Here is a 20,613-nt window from a genome sequence, read left to right as displayed (position 1 = left end):
ACCAAACAGCAAAACCAGACTACAGATCCACCAGATTTGGAAATTTTGAAACTTTATATCCTGGGTGGGAGGGATACCAGCTGCAAGTGAGTCTGGCTGTAGGAAGAAAGTGTGTCTTACTTTTCAAGAGAAGACAGAAGGTTGCAGAAAGGCACTGCAGAAGTAGGGCCTGCCTGTCTCTATTCTGGGCTGGACCAGGCCTAGCTGACACATAGTAGGGCCTCAGTAAATGACTGCTGAACTGAAGCAGAGTCCCATTGGCCACCTGGACACGACTCATTCCCAACACACCTGTAAACCTGTCAGGACTGAAGCCTTGTCAAGTCTCATATTTAATTCCCAACTTTTACCCAAATGAGTTCCTGTCTTGGTATCATCCCGTATCGTTTAGGGAGCAGAGCAGGGGCTGTCGCTTTTCCAGAGAAACACTGTCTTCCTGGCAGGAAGAAGTGAAGGCTGGACATGGGTCTAGTAGGGGGGCGGCCCGGGGGTGCTGGGGGAATATGGGACCCCCTGTGAGCCCAGGTTCCTGAAGGAAGAGTGACTTAGTGGATTTGGATTCTATAAAACAAGTCACTATGCTTTCTGGTATGTATGTATACAGAGGTGCTTGAATGCACACATGTACACAAACACAGTATCTGAGGTTGGGTGCATGTGTGCTAAGTCACTTCAGCTGTGTCTGACTCTCTGTGACCCTATGGACTGCAGCCTGCCCACCAGCCTCCATGCTCCATGGGATTCTCCAGGAAAGAACACCGGAGTGGGTTGCCATGCCCTCCTCCAGGGGATCTTCCTAACTCAGGGAAGCGACCTGAGTTTCTTACGTCTCCTGCATTGACCGATTCTTTACTACTAATGCCACCTGGGAAGCCCGGTATCTGAGGTTATGGTGGGTTGTTTTTTTTTTTTTTAAAAACAAGAGTTGTCAAAATCAAGGGAGCTATCTGCAGAATTTTTGCAGAACCTCAATTCTCATACATATACTTAAGGCCTAAATCAGAATGTTTTTCCATCATGGTCAACAATGTTCTCATTTCTTGCGGGGGGAAAAAAAAAAACCGAGAACACATTTATTTCATTTTTACATTCAGCCACGTTAGTCAAGGACTAACATTCTACCACAGACCATTTAATGACCAGAACCATCTAATCCTTTCCTGGAGAAAAGTAGAAAAGTCCTTCTCAAAACCAAATGGGGACTTTTGATTAAAATTCCTCCTGGCCAAAATGGGCTGGAGAAAACCCGCACTTTCAGTGGGGCTGTGCTAGATGAAACAATGTGTGAGAAGAAGCCACGAGGACCCTGTGGCTTGAGGATCCGAGGGAGTGGTGCTGAGCGTGTGTGAGGTGGTCCAGGATTGAGGGGGTCAGATGGCCGCAGAGGGTGACACTGGAGCCTCTTAGGTCAAAAAGGAAAGTCTGGGGGACAAGGGAGTCTGAGCTGCCTGGGAGAACACCCACTATTGGAAGAGCCTCAGCAGCAAGAATTTCGAGGAAGGATGGAGAAGACTGGCAGGAAAGGTAGGAAGGGGTGGGTACTGGAACCCTGGGGAGGTGACCTGGGGGACATCCGTGGACAGAGACCCTGGGGATGGTGGCAGGAAGCAGGAAGGTGTAGAGAGACGAGTCTTCACGTGTCCCACCCGAGTGGGGCCCTGCTGGCATGCCTCGGGCCTGCATGGGGCTGAAGGGTCACGAAGATGTGGTAGGAGGCAGGGTCTGGTCACATGACCCAGGAGCACCCCAGGGGTAGCTGTCCCGAGCTGGGGCAGGGTGTCACGTGGGGTCCCGTCTGCTGCCAATCTCCACATCCCAGCCGTGGTAAGGAGAATAACAGCCTCCAGAGATGTTGCATGCTTTAGTCTCTGGAACCTGTGAAGGTGTCTTACCAAAGGGATGTCCCAGATGTGATTAAATTACAGAATCTGAGATGGGGAGATGATCTGGGTGAGCCCTGTCTAATAAGAAGAGGCTCTTGAAAGTGCTGGAGGGAGGCAGACGGGGAGGTGAGAGGAATGTGATACTAGAATGCTTCAACCCACCACAGCTGGGCTGAGGATGGAGGGGGGGGGCCGGGAGCCAAGAGTGCAGGCTGGAAAAAGGCAAGGGAAGGACTCTGCCCTGGAGCATCCAGAACGGAAAGCAGGCCAGTGATTTCAGCCCAGGGAGACTTCTGACCTACAGAACGGTGAGATAATAAATGTCTGTGTCATTTCAAATCATTAAGTTTGTAGTCACTGGGCTATAGCAGCCACAGGAAACACACATATCACCCCACGTTCTAGACACAGGGTATGACCAGGTTGCCACACCACCCACACGTCTTCACTTAGGATGCCCCCGCCTGGAACGTTCTCACCCAGCCCAGCGGCCTGCTGGACGCCCACTCAGAACTCCACTCCGCTCAATGGCTGGGGCTCTCAGAAGCAAGGCCTGTCCCTGTTCACCCCTACTAAGAGGCAAGGCCTAACGACTATTCTCCCCACTGCTCCCTGCAGTTTCCATCGCAGCACCCATATCCATCTGCTGCTGTAACTCCTCCCAGGATGTCACTGGCTGCTTGGAAGGAGGGCTGTGTTAGATTCTTCCTCACGTTTCTAGCACCCAGACAGGATCCACCACTCTGTAAATGATGGACGCGATCGTGGGTAGGTGAAAGGAGGAGGGCTCATTGCCCAGAGGCAAGTGTACACAGTCTGGGGTCTGAATCCTGTGTGTGTGTCCTGGCTCCCCCACTTCCTGGCAGAGTGAGACCCTGGGCAGGTTATTCTACCTTCTGTGCCTGGGCTTCTTCATCCATAAGATGGAGATAATAACAAGACCTACGTGGCCAGGCTGTGAGGGTTACTTTAGTTAACCCGTTTCAAATACAACATTGCCTGGCTCAAGGAAAAGGACCAACAGGTGGTGTTTATTATCATTCCTGTGGGATTCAGGAAGGGAAACGCAGAAGCCGGGGGCCAGGAAGACCCCAGGGAGTGGCATCAAGGCTGACGAAATCTAGTCTAGAACCTTCCCAAGACACTGCCTGGCACTCACACCTCCACATCCAGCCTCCTCCATGTGAGTCTGGTGCCGGGGCTCACTGGGCTGAAGGCGGCGGGAGGGAAGGGGGCCTGGCGTGGAATGGAGAAAGCTGTAGATTATTGTCAGTTTTGCTGCTCTGGAGAATGTAACCCACCACCAGGAGGGAGGCACATTTTTATGAGGCACTAGTTACAGGCTAAAGGTTAACTGGAGTTATTTAAATGACATGCCTATTTCCTGGCTTTGCACAGCTCTGGAAAACCCCAACTGCACTCAGAAAAAAACAGAGAACATGTTATAAAATTCAAAGGCCTGGGTATGGGTGATGAAACAGATGAATGCAAAAGATAATCTGGATGTGCCAAGGTGAAAACCAGGAAGCTGCGTGGGGGCTTTTCTGAATGAGGATTTGGCAGGGAGAGGAAAGGTCTACTTCACCTTGACCTTGGTATTAAAAAAAGCCCCCAAACCAAAAATAAAACCGGTGGCCCTGAGCAGACCAGGGGAGGAAGGAAGATGGGATGAGAACGTTTAGCTCTCAGTTATAAGCAGGACGGTTTAAATGTGGGGAGACCTGGAAAAGCAGGCTCAGCCTACTGGTTCCTGAGCCTCCTGGTTTGGCTGCTCCCGAGGCATTTTTACGACTGTCCCTGAAGCTGAGCAGGCTGGTTCCAGGCCTGGTGCTGGTTCAGGACAACTGGAGAGTTTGGAACGGGCTGGGGTTTCAGTGCTGCAGAGACAGTCGGGGCGGCGAGGGTACAGCCTTGCCCAGCCTGCAGGCACCAGGTAGAGTGGCAGGGCTGGGCTAGTGTGGTGGTCAGGGAGGCCCTGCTGGTCACCAGGCGCTTCCTCTCCCCAGCAAGGTGTCCCAGGCTGGAAAGGAGAAGTGACCTGTCTGTCTTCATCTAAGGCAGAAGCACACCGCCTGCATGATGAACTTGCAAAAATTCAACTGCATTCAGGAAGGGAGTAGGGAAAGAAATGTTTAGCTGCCGCAACTTGCTTTGGCTGCCACCCAACAGAGGGAGGTGGCAAGTGGGACTCGATGCCTCCCTCTAGGGCCTTCAGGCTCTCCTGCCTCTGCTCGAAGGGCCCTGCCTTGTAGATGCTCCCAGGGAAAGACATTTCTTGTCTTTCTCCTCTGGTGCTCAATTTCAGTCCTGGAGTGAAGACCAGCTGAGTTGGCTCACTGTGAGACATGACTCTCCTACGCGGCACCTTCCCAAGGGGTCTGGTAAGGGTGACTTGCATGGCACAAAGTCTCCACCTGAGAAGTGGACTGCAGAGCCTAGAGAGAGACACGCCTGGTGCGGAAGGCCACAAAGCCAGCCTCCCCGGTGACGTCCGGTTGATGAGGTGAGCAGGGAGAGCTCCGAGAGGGAACCAGAATTCATGGACAGCAGCAGAGCAGAGACCATGCATGGAGTTCCAGAAACTTCCTCATTCTGTCCGACCCATGGGTTTGCAACACTGGCTGCACAATGGAATCCTCCAGGGAGCGCTGACAACCAGAGAGGCTGGGGCCCATCCTCCGAACAAGTGAATCAGAACCTTCTGGAGTGGTGCCTGGGCACAGAGCATTTTTGAAACCCCTAAAGTGATGAGACGGTGGCAGAGAATGATGGATGGCATCACTGATTCAATGGACATGAACTTGGGCAAATTCTGGGAAATAGTAAGGGACAGGGAGGTCTGACATGCTGCAGTCCATGGGGTTGCAAAGAGTCAGACGTGACTCAGCAACTGAACAACAAAATGGTGATTCTAAGGCACATGGCAGGTTCAGACACAAGGAGCTCTGGGCCAGAGACTATCAGCCCCGCCCCCACCCCATCCTGCGGCGTGAGCAGGTCCGTGGATGTGTAGCCGCATGCAGGCCAGCATGGCAAGACAATTTTCACTTCCATCTCTAGGTAGGTCAAAGTGGAAATGACAAACTTAAGCGTTTAAATGTCCCAAGATCAGTACCCTGCACATTTCTTGAAAGCTCAGCAGAGCAAACTACATTTGACATTCACTGGAAAAATCAGCATGGATGGCCCGCTGTGCCGGGAACATGGCGCCCTCCTCACAGGATTCCTGCCGTCTCCAATCAGGGCTTCCTCAGGAGTCAGAGTCAGTGGTCTAGTCTACGTTATTCCAGGTGCTCCCTGTGCTCGGCTTCAACCCTTCCTTAGGACTCTAGGTGACCAACCAGCTCCCCAATGCTTCTGCTGCATCTGGAGGGAGCATCAGCAAGAGGGACGGTGATGGTCCCTTTGCCCCTATTCCGGGTCTTCTCCCTGGGGACAGGGGTGGGCTAGAGGCTGAGGACTGGCTGAAAGCAGAGCAGGGTGAGCAGCAGGACAAGTGCTGGGGACAGGGGCGCTAGGCTCCTGGGCCGGGGCAGGGGCCTGGGGGAGATGACAGCTCAGGGCAGGCACCTGCTCCTGTCGTGGACCTCTGGTAAAGGTCACGCGTAGTTTGTCACTGCTTCAGTCTCCCCAGAGATTTGTTTTGGGTGTTCTGTGGTTAATCAGAGAGCAGGCCCAGAAGCCAACCCTCTGCTCCGGAGGCCTGAGCAATCACTGGATCCTGCCTCATCCCCAGGCTGCCAGCCGGGCGGGGTGGCGGAGGTGGGCGGGGAAACTGCTGGCTTCGGGCTGAAGAGCCCCGTGTAGGCAGAGCCCCAGACAGCCTCAGCGAGTGGGCTGCCGCGAGGGATGTCTTGAAACTCAACGTTAACCCTCAACCCAGCTACCCCACGGATTTGTTTCCTGTGGCAGCTCACTGCTGCCGCCCCCTCCAGCAGCCAGAACTGAAGAAGTGATCAAGGAGGCTGGCTTCAGCACCTGGGGCAGGACTTGCCCCCAAACCTTGTGACCTGGAGGAGCACAGTAGAGGCGGGGGCCCAGGCAGGCCTCCGGAGGGCTCTGACAGCCACCTGATTGATGGAGGAGAGCAGAGACAAGCAGTGAAGAAGCTGCACGCCAGTCACAGGGTGGCTTCCAGGGTCCAGGTCAGGGTGGAGGTGCTGAAGGTGCTGAGTGGGAGTAAGATGCTGGATCCATCTGATGCCTGAACCGGCCGAACTTGCAGAGCTTGGTTAGAGGGATGGGAGGAGGCAGGATTCTCCAAGGCTTCAGGCCCAAGTGAACACAAGGTACACACTTCTGTTTAGTGACAGGGAATGCTGGTCAAGTGAGAGGGGCTGCTCTGTTGGGCCCTCTAAAGTCTCCAGGCACTGTGTCAGCATGGTGGGGGGGTGTCTTTCCTGGAAGTACAGAGATCTGAGGTTGGGGGGCATGGCTGTGTCAGAGTCTGACAGTGCTGGAGCTGGGACCCCTGCTGCCACCTGGGTGCCATCCATGGTCCTGGCTGTCCTGAGACGCAGTTGCATCCACTTCCCAAGGGTGTTGACATGCCACAGAAGATGTTCCTGGAGCAAATCTAACCCACAGGTCCCCTGAGATCAGAGAAATCAAAACCGTGGCCCCATTTTCAAATGCCTGGCAAGGACTGGGATTTGGGTTGGTGGTGGTGGGGGGGGGGGTCGGAAATACTTAAAAGTGGAACGTGAATTCAGTGGAAATGATCATTTTACTAGGCAAGGAAGGAGAAAGCTCAAAAGCCAGTCTCTACACTCAAATGCCTTATCTCCTCCAAGGCACAGGATGCAATCTAGAAATTCTGCCTTGCAGGGGGAAAAAATAATCATTTTTGTCTTTTTCAGAACTGTCTAGGTCTACTTTTAATACATAACCCACAACAGAGGGCACAGCCATTAGGTGACCTTGTGATTTCAGCAGAACATGTCTTTCTAATGTAGCTCGATTATGATTGTAAGTTTATAAAAACAGGGAAAGATTACAGGAATATACATTAAACCACATCAATGAGTGCTACTGAGAAAAAAAAAAAAGTCCAGTAGACAGGTACCAATCAAATAATCAATATGTAGGAAACAGCTACATCACCCTGCTTTAAGGGAACCAAATAATGTTGCAATTGGATTTGCTTTAAAATTTTCCACTTGAACAAAACTGACAGCTGTATTATAATCACATTTCCAGTCACTTTATAAGACACAAATTTCATTTCTCCATATTTCTACTTCATTTCTGAAAAGGGGCCAGCAACGTTATTCATCAAGCACATGCAGAGGCAGCCTAATTCGTGGGGCAGGGGGAAAACGCTGTTAATTCCATGTTTTCCATTTCCTGAGAGAATTGGTGGTTTAACTCAAACATGATTTTTTCCTTATCAGTCTAGTTCAGGGTAGGGGGCATAAAAAGCAGCATTTTAGTCCTTAGGTAAAATGACTTGAGGTTGTTGAAATTAGGACCATCTACATTTTTAGAAAACACCAGGGTGGATTTAAGATTCTTGGTATAGTTCAACAGGGTTATGAAAAAGTCTGCATTGCAAACCTGGCTATTCAAATATCATAGTAACAATAAACAAATATTCTTTTATTTCACAATCCAACTGTCTCAAATTACTCAAGACAACCTTTAGAAATGCCACTTTTGTGTTAATGAAAGTGCCTTAAACGTTTATGCGGAAGGGAACCCACTCTAGTATTCTTGCCTGGAAAACCACATGGACAGAGGAGTCCAGAGGAGTCTGGTGGGCTACAGTCCATGGGGTTGCAAGGAGTTAGACCTGACTGAGTGACTATACACGCTAAAGTTTTAATCAGTTCAACCCAACAAGCCTTCCTGGAGTGCCTCCCACGCAACAGGTCCTGTTACTAGGGACAGAAAAACAAAGCACTGAGTGCGTATTTGAGGTGTGCCTGGGGAGGAGGAAGGAGGCTGGGAGGACAAGTTTGGCAAAGGCCCAGTGGTGGGGAATGGCCGAAGCGCTGTGTCTAGGAACCGGTGAGCAGCACCACAGCCAGGTGGGTCAGAAGCAGGGAGATAAAAGGCCGAAGAGGAGGGCCAGGAGCTCTGACATCTGCAAGCGGGAAAGGGATGTATGAAATGGGCGAGGGTGGGCTAGACTTGCCTTTCGGAGGCCAGCCACACAGCAGATAGACCAGAGCGGGGCAAGGCCCTGGGCTGGTACCCCCACATAGAAGACACTGGGTGCAGAGTGTCTGGGCTGGGAAGGGGGCAGAGCTGCAGAGTGGGATGGCTGCTGACCCCCTGACCCTGGGGTTGGAGTAGGGTCAGGAGTCGTTCCAAGTCAACAGGTGGCGATGAGAAGAGAGATCCAGCATGGACCATATTCCCTTTAAAGATCAAACACGGAGGCAGAGTACAGGCCGAAGGATCACAAAATCACACTCGCCTGAGATAGGACTTCCAAAGTCATATCCATACTCGCCTCTCTGGTTTCACGATAACAACATTAGTCCTCTCCAATGTCGGTACCGAACAAACCACTTCTCTGGGGCTCCAGGCCTGAAAACGCTTGAACTAAATTGCCCCGGAGGAGTCATCAGGGTCTGAATCAAGCCTCTCTTACAGGTTTCAGTTCTTCTCCAATCAGCTGGCACCCACTTTCCTGAAAAGTCATTTTTTCCAGGAAACTTATCTAATTAACAGGGCTTTCCTGGTGGCTCAGATGGTAAAGAGTCTGCCTGCAATGTAAGATACCCAAGTTCGATCCCTGGGTCGGGAAGATCCCCTGGAGAAGGAGATGGCAACCCACCCCAGTATTCTTGCCTAGAAAATCTCATGGATGGAGGAGCCTGGCAGGCTACAGTCCAGGGGGTCGCAAAGAGTCAGACACAACTGAGAGACTTCACTTTCTTTCTTTCTATCTAATTAACAGGCCCATGTGGTTTCCTCCACTTGTCAATGTATCCCCTGGACAGAAACAGTCAAGGTTTCGCTTTGTCAGAGCTCCTCTGGAGCACTGGCTAGTTCAGAAAAATTGTTTTGTGCCCAACGTGCAGTTCGGATGAAGAATGCTAATGACTATTTCTACCAGAACAGTTTTCACAAGTGGAGGAGGATGCTGAGCACTTCTGATGGACTCACTCTTTATCAACAGAACAGTTCTGAAGCAGGCAGTATCATCTCCCCATCTTCACGGATCAGGAAAAAGGTTCAGGAAGGTTAACTAGTTTGCTCAAGGTCACACAGCCAGGATTCAAACCCAGAGCCCTAATCCTAAACAAAAGCAAAAACACCACTTTGCCAACAAAGGTCCATATAGTCAGAGCTATGGTTTTTCCAGCAGTCATGTACGGGTGTGAGAGTTGGAGCATAAAGAAGGCTGAGTGCCTAAGAATTGATGCTTTCAAACTGTGGTGCTGGAGAAGACTCTCGAGAGTCCCTTGGACAGCAAGGAATCGAACCAGTCAACCCTAAAGGAAATCAACCCTGAATATTCATTGGAAGGACTGATGCTGAGGCTGAAGCTCCAAAACTTTGATCACCCGATGTGAAGAGCCAATTCATTGGAAAAAACCCTAATGCTGGGAAAGACTGAGGGCAGGAGGACAAGGGAGTCGACAGGGGATGAGATGGCTGGATGGCATCACTGACTCAATGGATGAATTTGAGCAAACTCTGGGAGATAGTGAAGGACAGGGAAGCCTGGTGTGCTGCAGTCCATGGGGTCGCAAAGAGTCGGAAAACGACTTAGTGACTTAACAACAACATTCCTCATTAATTAAATGTCGATGTTCAAGGATTTGACCTGTTTCTTTCCACTTCATTAAGTTTTTATTTTGAAAAAGCTCCAACTGTCAAAATAAGCCCACACGGGCCCCTGACCTAGATTTACCAATGGTTAATATTCAGTGGCATTTGCCTCCTCTCTCACTATACCCACACACTCACATACTTTTATTTTCTGAATCATTCCAAAGTGACAAGCAACACAGCACTTTACCCCGAGCTCCTCGGTCTGTACTTCCTAAGAACAAGGACGTTTTCCCACACAGAACCACAATGCCATCATCACGCCCAAGAAAGGTAATACTGACCTTGATTACATTATCCAATCACAGGCTACATGCAAATTTTTTCCAATTCAACCCCCAAAAGCCCCCTAAATCTACTCTGTCTTTATTCCTCAATCCAGGATCCAATCTCAGGGGACAGCTGTCAGGTCTCTTCCGTTTTGATAATCTAAAATCTAGAACTGGTCCCTGGCTCTCACTGTTCTGTTCGGTTTTGCCCGACACTTCTCCCATTTATGAAAAGTTCAAATCAAGTATCTTGTAGAATAGCCCGCATTCTGGGTTTGTTTTTCATGCTAGAGTCTCTATTATTTATGCTCTTTTCTCATTCGCGTCAAGATGGGGCACATGATGAAGACTGGGCCATCAGCATAATACGGCAACATAGAGGGTTTTCCAGAAGGGACAGGATCTCAAAACTAGCCCTGGCCTTGTGAGAGAAGCGAATTAATGAGCTCACATTTTCATGGACTTACAATCCAACCACATAACTTGCTTAGGGAGCTTCACGGTACTCTTGCTGGAAATGACTCTTTAGGCATTTAGATGAGCACCGCTGGAGATGTCCACTTTGTCTAAAAGCTCTTGCCTGCAAGGGTGCTGGGATGAAGCACAGAAAGTGTTAAAACTGGGGAAACAGGAATATATTACATTCCTATTCATTAACAAACAAAGGATAACAAAGAGGAGGGGCTTGGTCCAGGGCTCAAAGGCAGATGGAGAACTGAGAGTATGGATGCCACGTGTGGGAATCGCGGCCCTTGTATGCGCCCACAGATATGCTTGTTCCGGGGGTGTGAGTGGTCTGCAGGCTGGGGGGCGGGGCACAGCCAGAGCAGAGGCCTGTGGTAGGAACACGCCTGATGTGTCTGAAGAACAGCAAGGACAGCGAGAGAGCTTGGGTGACACCCAGCCTCATGGGCCCCTGTAAATATCTCTCCTCCTGGTCAGAGTGGGATGGAGGCCACTTTGAGGAGGCCTTTGAGGAGGACAGGGTCTGACTTATGCTTTAAGAGGATGACATTGGACACCGTGTCGAGAATAAACCGTATGGGACAAAGCAGAAGCTGGGGACTGGTTGAGGTTTCTGCAATGGTGCAGGTGAAAGATGATGGCAGGGCAAGCTGGATGCTAAGGAGTGGAGCTGGGAGAGACGGCCAGATCGACCTGGAGGGAACTGCCTAGGTGTGGTGACCAGCGGGATGCTGAGTTTGAGAGGAAGAGGGAGTCAAGAAAGAGCCCTAGTTTTTTGCCCCCAAGATGGAGCAGCCTGCTGCCAACTGGGAGATGTGTGGGCTGCGTCCCCACGCCCTGCTCCCCACTGTCACTGGCTCTGGGGCCAATGCTGCAACCTAATAACTGGCCTCCCTGAAGTTGTGCTAGGCATTGTTCCAGGCACGTCACATGTATTAACTCACTGCCTCCTCCCAGCAACTCCCATTTATACACGAGGAAACCAAAGCACCAAGAGATTACGTTACTCATTGAAGGACACACGCTGGCAGGTGGCAAGGGGCCGAGCTAGGATTTCTCCCAGCACAGCCTGGCTCCCAAGCCTAGGCTCAGAGCCACGAGGCTACGTGGCCTCTCCAGCCCCTGGACACGGCTCCTGGGCCAGTGCAGGCACTGTGTGACCCGGCAGCTCCTGTCCCAGAAGTGCACAATCAGGGTAGCTGTCCACACAGACGCCCTTTGCTGACTTCCCCCTGCACTGGAGTTGAGATCTTGTTCATCTCAGCTGCTCTCTCCCCTACTCCTCACCTGCCAGCCACACCGGCCTGTGACACACCAAGCCCATTCTCACCTTCCACCTCCCCCTTCCCAAACTGGCGGGCCTCATCTCTGCATTTTCTTACGGAATATTCTGGCTCCCCCGGTACATGCTTCTCCAGAGGCGCTTCTCTCACCAGCCACTGAGGCCTTTTCTCTGATTGTTCTCTAGCCCTGGACCCCATTCATCATCTCCACAGAGCCACCTCCATTGACCCGCGATTGTGTAGTTAGCTTTTACTCCCTTACCTGTTTGCGGTCTCTTCCCTGCCCCCAGCTGGAAGCACCACAGAGCAGAGGCCAAGTCTGGCTTTATTAGTTCCCTATCACATCCCAGATCTCAGCACTGTGCCTGGCATACAGTAGGTGCTCAATAAGGAGTTGAATTAATGGATGGGTTTCAGTGAATGCATTTTAAAAATCAGGATACAAGACTAGGTGGGTGCTGTACATGGCATGGCTACAACTACGTCAATTTCAAGGGCCCCTATGGACGTTTCCTGAAGATGGCTGGCGTCTCCTGAGGGTGTCCAGATGACTGGGGAATTTCCCCTGCTGTCACTGCCCATGTTATCTGGTCGCAGGCAGACAGGCAGGAACCTGGTTCTCCTCCGCTTGAGTTCAGGGCACTGCTGGGCTGTCGGTCAGTCGGCCCAGTGGTGCCTGTGCAGCGGTGCTTGCCTGGCGGCCTAGACACAGTACAGGGCCGTTCATCTATTCCCACACAGTCTTTTTTAATTTTTTTTAACTCTTTATTGAATTTACTACAATATTACTTCTGTTTTGTGATTTCTGGTTTTTTGGCCACAAGGCATGTGGGATCTTAACTACCCAACCAGGGATCGAACCTGTACCCTCTGCACTGGAAGGTCAAAGTCTTAACCAGTTAACCAGTCTGGACCACCAGGAAGTGGTGGTCTTTCTTACCCAGAGCCATCTTTCTTACCCTTCCCTCACCCCCAAATGATGCCATCCCATAAGTGATGAACTGGTTTAAATATTTTGGGAGGCACTCCCCAAAATGTTGTCAAAGCAGAAAATGCCAAGCCAGGGTGCCCCGCAGTATGAGTTCTGTGCCGGTTACTCACTGGCTCTCAGTCACTGAGAACCTACTATGTGCCAAGCCAGGTGCGGCATGCTTCATGAATGCGATCTCATTTGATCTTCAACAGCCCTCCTGGCAAAGTCATTTAAGACCATCTTTATGGCAAAGCCACTGAGCCTGGCAAGCAGTAAGACCTTGAGCAAGGTCACAAAGCTGCTTACTTCCAGCTACAGCAGGGGCTGCAAACTCAAGCGTCAATGGGGCCAGGCTGGCAGAACACAGGGGAGCCCAGGCCGCAGCTCCAGCTCCTCCCAGCGCAGTGGGGGGGCCAGGAAGCTTCCCTTTTGCAATGGTGGCAACCAGTCTAATCAAGAAGAGAAGCCCAGTCCTTATCTGTTAGTGAGGAGTATTTACAGATGCAGGCCCATTTGCTTTAATACAGAGGGGGCAGGGGGTGCTGGTTAAAAAGAGAAACAGCGGGGCTGAGGAAATGAGGCTCCACAAAAGGATAAGAACTATGAAGCTGAAGGCTGGGTGCATAGAGACTCTCAGTTTCATTCCCTCTAAAATCGAATCTCTTTTATCTCGTCAAGTCTACTCTGGTCTTCCCTTCCCACTGCCTTTCTGTTTCTCCTTCCCTCCCTCCCCTCCTTCCCTCATGGCTGCCAGTCCGTGACTCTGCCCCACACCGCTCTCCTCTCCAGTGAAAACAGAACAGGCTTTCGGTACATTTTTTTTTCCAAAGGGTGATGGCTTCTTTGATGCCCTTTGTCAGAAGCTACCTTGGCAGAGCTCACCTGCTACGCCTGGCAGGTCAGTGGACCTGGTCAGTGGACGTATGGGATGGCTTCTGAATGCTCTGATGCTGGGGTTTCTTACCGAGGGGTGACAGGTTTAGTAAATACACTTAAAGTCAACTCTTCCTGCTGCATTCCTTTAAACCCATTTAAGCAGTTGACCAACCCCAAACACTCCTCCCTGAGTCAGCTTCCTCAAGCTTCAGGGAGACAAAACATGACCTCCTAAGAAGCAAGCCCAGCCTCCAAAATTTAGCAAATCTGAATGCCCTCACCTATACTAGAATGCTTCCTACCTTTAGTATACACAGGAGGCATTTGGTAAAATGCAAAGCATTGCTAATTTTTCCCCAGTGGAAAGTGAGAAGCTCTAGCATTTAAGAATAATCACACACACAAAAAGTCAACACATGCATATCTTACTCGCATACCATACGCTCATAAAATCCATAATTCATAGTATTCTCTGGCCGGCACCCTCTTTAGCAAAGACATAATTTGCAATCACGCTGGGTAAAGACAGACAGCCATTACTTTCTTAATGGCCAACTACCCAAAAAGGCTCAGTTAAGTGATCTCAACTAGCAATCTAATCAATTAAAATTGATAAGTGAAATACTTTTAACCTTTGTTTCAGCAGGCCATTCTGGGAGGAGGCAGGGTACGTGAATTCCCAGCATAAAATTTAATTCCATTTCATGGATGCAAACATTCTTGCTGCCCTGATGGAGAGGCCCCGTTAAAGCAAACTGTTTTTCTCTCTTTCCTTTAATCCAATCAGAGAAAGATGGGTTTATGGGTCTCTCCAGCCTATGCCATCAATTTAAACCTTTGCAGAAATCCTCGTGGCCATATTTTAAGGAGGAAAGGGCCACAGAAGATGGGCATAGAGCACAGAGGGGATGCAGTTTCCTTGCTCTTCCGAGAGAGAAGAAATAAAGGAGCATAAACAAAAATGATGCACGACAAAGGAGTCAGACAACCAGGCAAAACCCATAGCAATCATTTACGGAGAACCTTCCACGTGTCAGGCAGTGTGCTCTTTATATGCATCACTGGGTGTGATTATCAGGCAATACTGACTCCATTTTCCTGAGCACAGTTACATGTGAGGCACTAGACTCGGTCATCTTATGTTTCATATTATGGTTCACTCAAGTCTCAAAACAGCCCCGTAACATCATGAAGATCATCCCCATTTTCCAGGCAAGGAAACGAAAGTCGTGGTGGTTTCAATCACTTGCTTGAGAGAATACAGAGCTGGGCAGGGGCCTCTGGCCCAAAAGATACAAACCCTCCCTGGTCTGCATCATAACTGCAGGTCACACAACTGAATAGTTTTTGTCAAGACTCATTCCACTGTACACTAAAACTCGGTGAACTTTACTGGATGCCAGCTATATTTCAATAAAGTTGATTTAAAACAAGGGCTCTCTCTCTCATCGGCCACTACAAAGTGGCCACCTGCCGTTTCTGCCTCTCCAGCTCCCAGCTCTTCTTTTCAAGTTTCTTTGGGGGCCCCCTCCTTCCTCACCCCCAGGTTAGGGGGTTCAAAAGGAGCAGGTCCCACCTTCCCAGCATCACAGCTGAGCACGTGATCTTGACCTAACCAATCAGTGAATCACATTCTGCTGATCACTGACGGGTCAGGAATGGTCATGTGACTCAAGCTGGACCAATGAGAGCATTGCCCTGGACTTCCATAAAAGTTATAGGGAAAGAGAAGCTCTGTTTTTGTCAGGGCTGCTTAGCCAGTCCAGCAGATCTTAGAGGTGCTGATGGCCATCTTGTCACTATTTGGTGAGAGCTCTCTGGGGGATGAAGCCAGAACAGAGGAAAGAAAAGCTGAGGGAAGGAAGGCGGCAGTTTCCTGATGATACTGCTTGAGTACCTAGATCAAACCATGCCTGAAACTGGAGATCTAGCTTTTTACACTGATATCAGTGAAATCTGCCTTTCTTTTTCCTTAAGTTAAAGTTGGCCTTTCTATCTCTCACAACTAAAGAGTGCTAATATATCAAAATGCTATAGCAAATAACAGGAAGAAAAGAGTTATATGAATGGGAGAAGGGTTATAGGAACACACCCAGGCTTTATAGTCTTTGTCTCCTTTAAATCTCAGTCTCACAGTGAAGAGGAGAGCGCTGAGGCACAGGTTGGATGCTCAGGCTTTCAGGCTAAGCACAAGGTTCTTGGGCCTCCAAAGCCTTCATCTTTACCTAAATGCTGGCGGCTTGCGTTTTTGAAAACTTTCCTTTTTTTAAGCAGCCAGGATCCCTTACTCATTAAAATCATACAGACCACCTTTAACACACACAACCAATCTCATGGTGCTGCTACGACTATATGGAGGGCAGGGATCCCAGAGCTGTGCCCACCCCTGCTTGAGACCCCAGTCACCATGCACAGATATTTCAGCAAAACACCTGCACAGCTCCCCTTGGTCTCCAGAAAGCAGGGCCCACAGACTGACTCCAAGTGTCCAGAATCTAGGGTCCCTCTTCCGAAAGTTTTGTGTAACATGCGCGCTCTGTAAGTTCACGGTAATAGATCAACCCCAGTACGACATGCAGGTCGCCCCAGAGCCTCCCAGTGATGTATGAGCCAGCCTGGTGGTGTCCCCCAACCCCCGCCACCGTGACTCAAGATGACCAACTCACTCAGGTCGAGGACGTCGTCCGTTTTGATCAGGTCTTCCTCCCGCGTCAGTGGCAGCTGGGTCTCGGGCTCCCCCCTCAGTTGCAGGGACAGGGCACGGAGCATGAAGAACACCCGGATGGCCTGGACCAACAGTACGGAGAGCAGAGAAGAGTGAGGTCATTTTGGTGAGAAGCTCGGTATGGAGAAATCACACAATGACTCTAGATTTAAAACAACAAGACAAAGCTCTCTTCTTTCAGCATCATGGTTCTGGTGCTTTCAGAGCCAAGATTTACAATAAAAAAGTCAAGGAGGCAGCCTGTGTGCCATTACCCACTGGCTCGGGTTGGGGCCACTGTACCTCACTGAGCACCTGTCATCTGCCAGGACCCTCCCTCTAGGGTCACGTGACCCTCGTGGCAGCCCCGCTCGGCACTCAAGGCTCAAGACCCACGGAGGCCACGTGATCTGGCCCAAGCTCACACCTAGGGAGGGCCAGAACCAGGTCTCTTCTAACTAAACCAGCCCAGAATCTGAAAATCCAAACCATGAGGCTTTCAAAGTCCCACCAACTGAATGTGGGGGCAGGAGAGACAGAAGGTAAGATGCGGGTGGGGTTCAGAGCCCGCCAGACCACACAGCCCTTCACCTGGAGCTCTGGCCCCGTGGCCTTCCAACAGGGGCTGTGCCCTCTCAGGGCAGCAGACCTGGCACCTGGCAGGTATGCAGTGGTGTCAGTGCCCCGGGAGCCCTCAGGTCTCAGACGGGGACAGAGATGGGGACGGAGGGGGCCCATTAGCACAGGGTTCCTGGCCCATCAAGGAAGAGTCTTGGCAGACCCCAGGGTGAGCGGGTGTTTCCAGGGAGCGGGAACAAAGCCAAACCCCAGGCTGGAAGCCTGGGAAGCTTGTGCAGCCTCTGCCCAGTGGTCAGTCTGCCCTGGAGGTAACTCCCCATGAGACCCAGGTTGGGCTGACTTGCCCACCGAACAGAGGCCAGGAAGTAGAGCGGCAGCCACGGGGCCTGCAGCCTCCAGGCCACTTGCCGTGACTGAGGACACAGCCAAGAGTCAGGTATGGAAGGTCTGTGCTGGACTCCTAGCTCCACCGTGCTGGGCAAGGCCCCCGGCCCCACGAGCATAAGTTTTCTCCTGTGTGAGATGGGGGTGGGAGTCTCTACTGTGTGGGGCTGCGGGGAGCCTCTGAGACGATAGTGGGGGGGGGCAGCAGGCAGCACAGGGTCTGTAAAGGGGTGGCCACGCCTCACTCCTGCCACTGCACCACTTGGCACGAGGAGGCCATGGGGACAAACCACTGTCGCCACTGGTGAGCCATACAGCCCGCTTTCGGGTCCCCTTGTTGCCAGTTCTGAGGCTGCAGGCCTGCGCACTGAGATGGGAAGTGTCCATCATTTGACAAGGTGCCTTCCAAAACAAGGGGCGGAGGGAACAGATGACTGCCCGCAAAGAGCCAGCCTTGCACTGACTTTTGCTGTCCCAGGCAACGAGGATGCCTGAGGACACCTCTGAATCCTAACCTTGACGTGGTCCAGAACTGCCGGGAGATCTTGGGCCAATTACTTAACGTCCCGATGCAGAAAACCGGACGAACAGTCCTGTTTCCTGGACCTATTCTGGCGTCAGGTGTTCCTTAGTCAGCCAGAAGCACTAGAGAAACGCAAACTGTCATATGATGAAGATGGTGGTTGTGGGGGCATGAGTGTATTATTCGTGTTCTCAACATTTCTGTTTACATGTTTATGCTGTTTTATGTTTTGGCCATGCCGTGTGGCATGTGGGATCTTAAGTTTCCTGACCAGGGATCGAACCCCTGCCCGCTGCGTTGCAAGCTTGGAGCCTTGACCACTGGACTACCAGGGAATTTCCTGTTCTGAAAAGTTCTGAAGAGCAGTCTTCATAAAAACATCTGTAATAATCAGCAGACGTCTTTCTACAAACACAGTGCAAGAAGCCCGGGCTCACGAATGTGAGGGCAGATTCCCACAGGGCTGAGTACTCCACCTGGGTGAAAGCGGGGCTCCCATGGGCGTCTACAGGGTTTGGCGGGCCATGCTGACCAGCCCCACAACTCCAAGAATCCACAAGAGAAAGGTGAGATACTGGGATTAAAGGTCATCTGATCATCTCCCTGTCTCCCGAAACAACCACCACTCTCTGCGTGCCTTCGGCCTGCCAGGTACGGGCGGGGGTTGCACTGTGTCACCCATTCGAGCCTTTTAACCACCCTGAGTGGTTCCCATTTTACAGACAGGAAACCAAAGCCTAGAGACATCAGGCAGACAGGCCAAGGCGATTCACCTAAGAACTGACTCCAAAGACTGTCCTTCCAACCACATGCCTTTGCCTTCAACAGACTGAAGGATTAGGACCCAGGCTTTTATTGAGTGTTTTTCTTGACTTTGCTCAATTAATGTGCAAATTGAAATATATTACTGAAAAGGAAAAGAGTATTCTTATTCTTTCAGATGCTTCCATAGGAAGATTGACTCAGGAAGAATGGATTCGATTTGGAAAGGGGTGTCAGCTGACCAAATTTAAATATCAAGAGAATCGGGCATATTCAGGGTGGTATGGCCGCAGACAAGCTTAACTATAAAGAAGAGACCTTTCCAGTTTGCTTCCATACAGTGGGGAGCAAGGAGAGCCCCACGAGTCGGGCAGTGGATGGCTTCCAAGTCAGACAGACCTTAGTCCAACCTGAGTCACGTGATTCCCCAGGCCTGGGCTGGAGCTCTGGAAAGGGGGTCCCCACCACTCCAGATCATGGGGTCACCTTGAAGATGCAAGGAGATAGTACAAAGACCACCCTGAGCCCCAGGGCTGGTCCTGGAACAAACACACAGCCTGAGCCCTCTCCCCTGGTATCTTGGCCGCACGTGCAAGCTGATGAGTTCAAGTGACAGTCACTCAGGCCAGGAGCCCACCGAGGCCGTGGAAGCCAGTCATTCTTAAAAGAGTGCTGAAGCGCTTTAGAGTAGGCACAGCCCTTTGGGAAAGCAACTTGGCAACACTGACAAGAGTCACCAAAAAAAAAAAAATGTTCATACCCTTTGAGCCAGAAATTCCACTTCTGGGAACTTATCCTAAAGAAATAAGCCAAAAGAAAGGAAACACTATATTCGTCAAGCTGCTTATTATAATTTAGCTGAAAATAATGTAATACTGGGAGCAACCAAAATGTCCACCAGCAGGAAAACGCCTAAGGAAATTATGGCAAAAGTTACCAGATAAACTTTTACGCAGGAGTAAGAAATTAAGACTTATTAAAACTGTATCACAGTATGAAAACTTCTTGCTCACAATGGAAAGAGAAAGGCAGCAAGGATGAAAGCAAGTCTATGGCTCAGGCCCCCTGCAACCATGAAAAGACGTGTCTGCAGACAGAGCTGGGAGGAGACACACAAAGTCTGTGTTATTTGTTTAGGGTGATGAAATCGGCGGAAATTCTTTCGTCTTACTTTTGAAACTCTGTGAGATGTTATTGTATTTTCTTTAATGCACAATACACATCCAGAGAGTAAAAGCAAAATATCCTATTTCCTCAAAGTCAGTAGCAATAAACACAAACACTGTTTGCGGTTTTACGAGGGAACAAGGACACAGAACTGGAGGGACAGATAAAACTTCATGCAAATATCTCGATTTCATAACGGCTTCCATGGTTACTCCATAAAGACGGCTAGTGGCTTAAATTCAGATTCATCAAAGAATCCTCTCCCCAACTCTCTTTTCTCTAGTGTTAAGCATCAGTAGGTTTTGACTGTTAAAAGACTTGATTTCTTTCCCACTTAAGAGGCTAGACAGCTCCATCACTCTTCAGCACCTCACCTCACTCTCTTCCACCCGCTCTCGGCAAGAGCTGAGAGGCAGCACACAGGAGGAACCTGGGACTCAGAGAAGCTAAGTAACTTGCTCAGGGTCACACAGCTAAAGGTGGGATTCTGCCTCAGCTGGTGTGACTTGTGTGCCTATGCTCTTTCTTAAATGCTTCTCTCGACTGCCCTTCCATGTGGGATGGGTCCAACTCAAGTCCAGGTTCCTCCTGCATGTTCTCCTCAGACCCCACGAGTCCCTGTCACCACACGTCAACATGAATTACCCTTCTCAGCTGCAATCACTCAGTGGCACTCTTGCTATTTTGGTCTTATTTTGCATTATTTATTTTCTTTCTATTCTTGCTTCTTGCCCAGTTCCTAGAAAAGGCTTGACAGATATGTCGAATGAAAGAATAAACAGTGTAATTTGCAAAAGGCAAGGGGGAAAACATAGCTTCATTGCCAGATGCTTCCCTGCGGCCTGCAGGGCCCTGGCCCTCCTCTCCTGTCCGCTTCGCTCTAGTCACCCCACACCTTGCACTCACTGCTCCCTGTCTGGAAAGGGTCTCCTTCATGTCTTTGCCTGGCTGGCTCCTCCT

The 20,613-nt window shown here is 50.4% G+C and overlaps 1 protein-coding gene across 16 annotated transcripts in view; it reads right to left on the bottom strand.

The window, feature by feature from the left end:
- Positions 1-20,613, bottom strand: part of CLEC16A (C-type lectin domain containing 16A) — a 235,284-nt gene that overhangs the window by 104,784 nt on the left and 109,887 nt on the right. For all 16 annotated transcript variants that reach the window (XM_069569950.1, XM_069569948.1, XM_069569951.1 and 13 more), the window contains one exon: positions 16,201-16,321. In XM_069569950.1, the coding sequence (XP_069426051.1) occupies positions 16,201-16,321 (121 nt within the window). The remainder of the gene's footprint in view (positions 1-16,200; positions 16,322-20,613) is intronic.

This window comes from Ovis canadensis, chromosome 24 (genome assembly GCF_042477335.2).
Source record: "Ovis canadensis isolate MfBH-ARS-UI-01 breed Bighorn chromosome 24, ARS-UI_OviCan_v2, whole genome shotgun sequence".
NCBI classification, from domain to species: Eukaryota; Metazoa; Chordata; class Mammalia; order Artiodactyla; family Bovidae; genus Ovis; species Ovis canadensis.
Note: the sequence above shows the minus strand (reverse complement) of the source record. Positions and strands in the feature narration are given on the sequence as shown.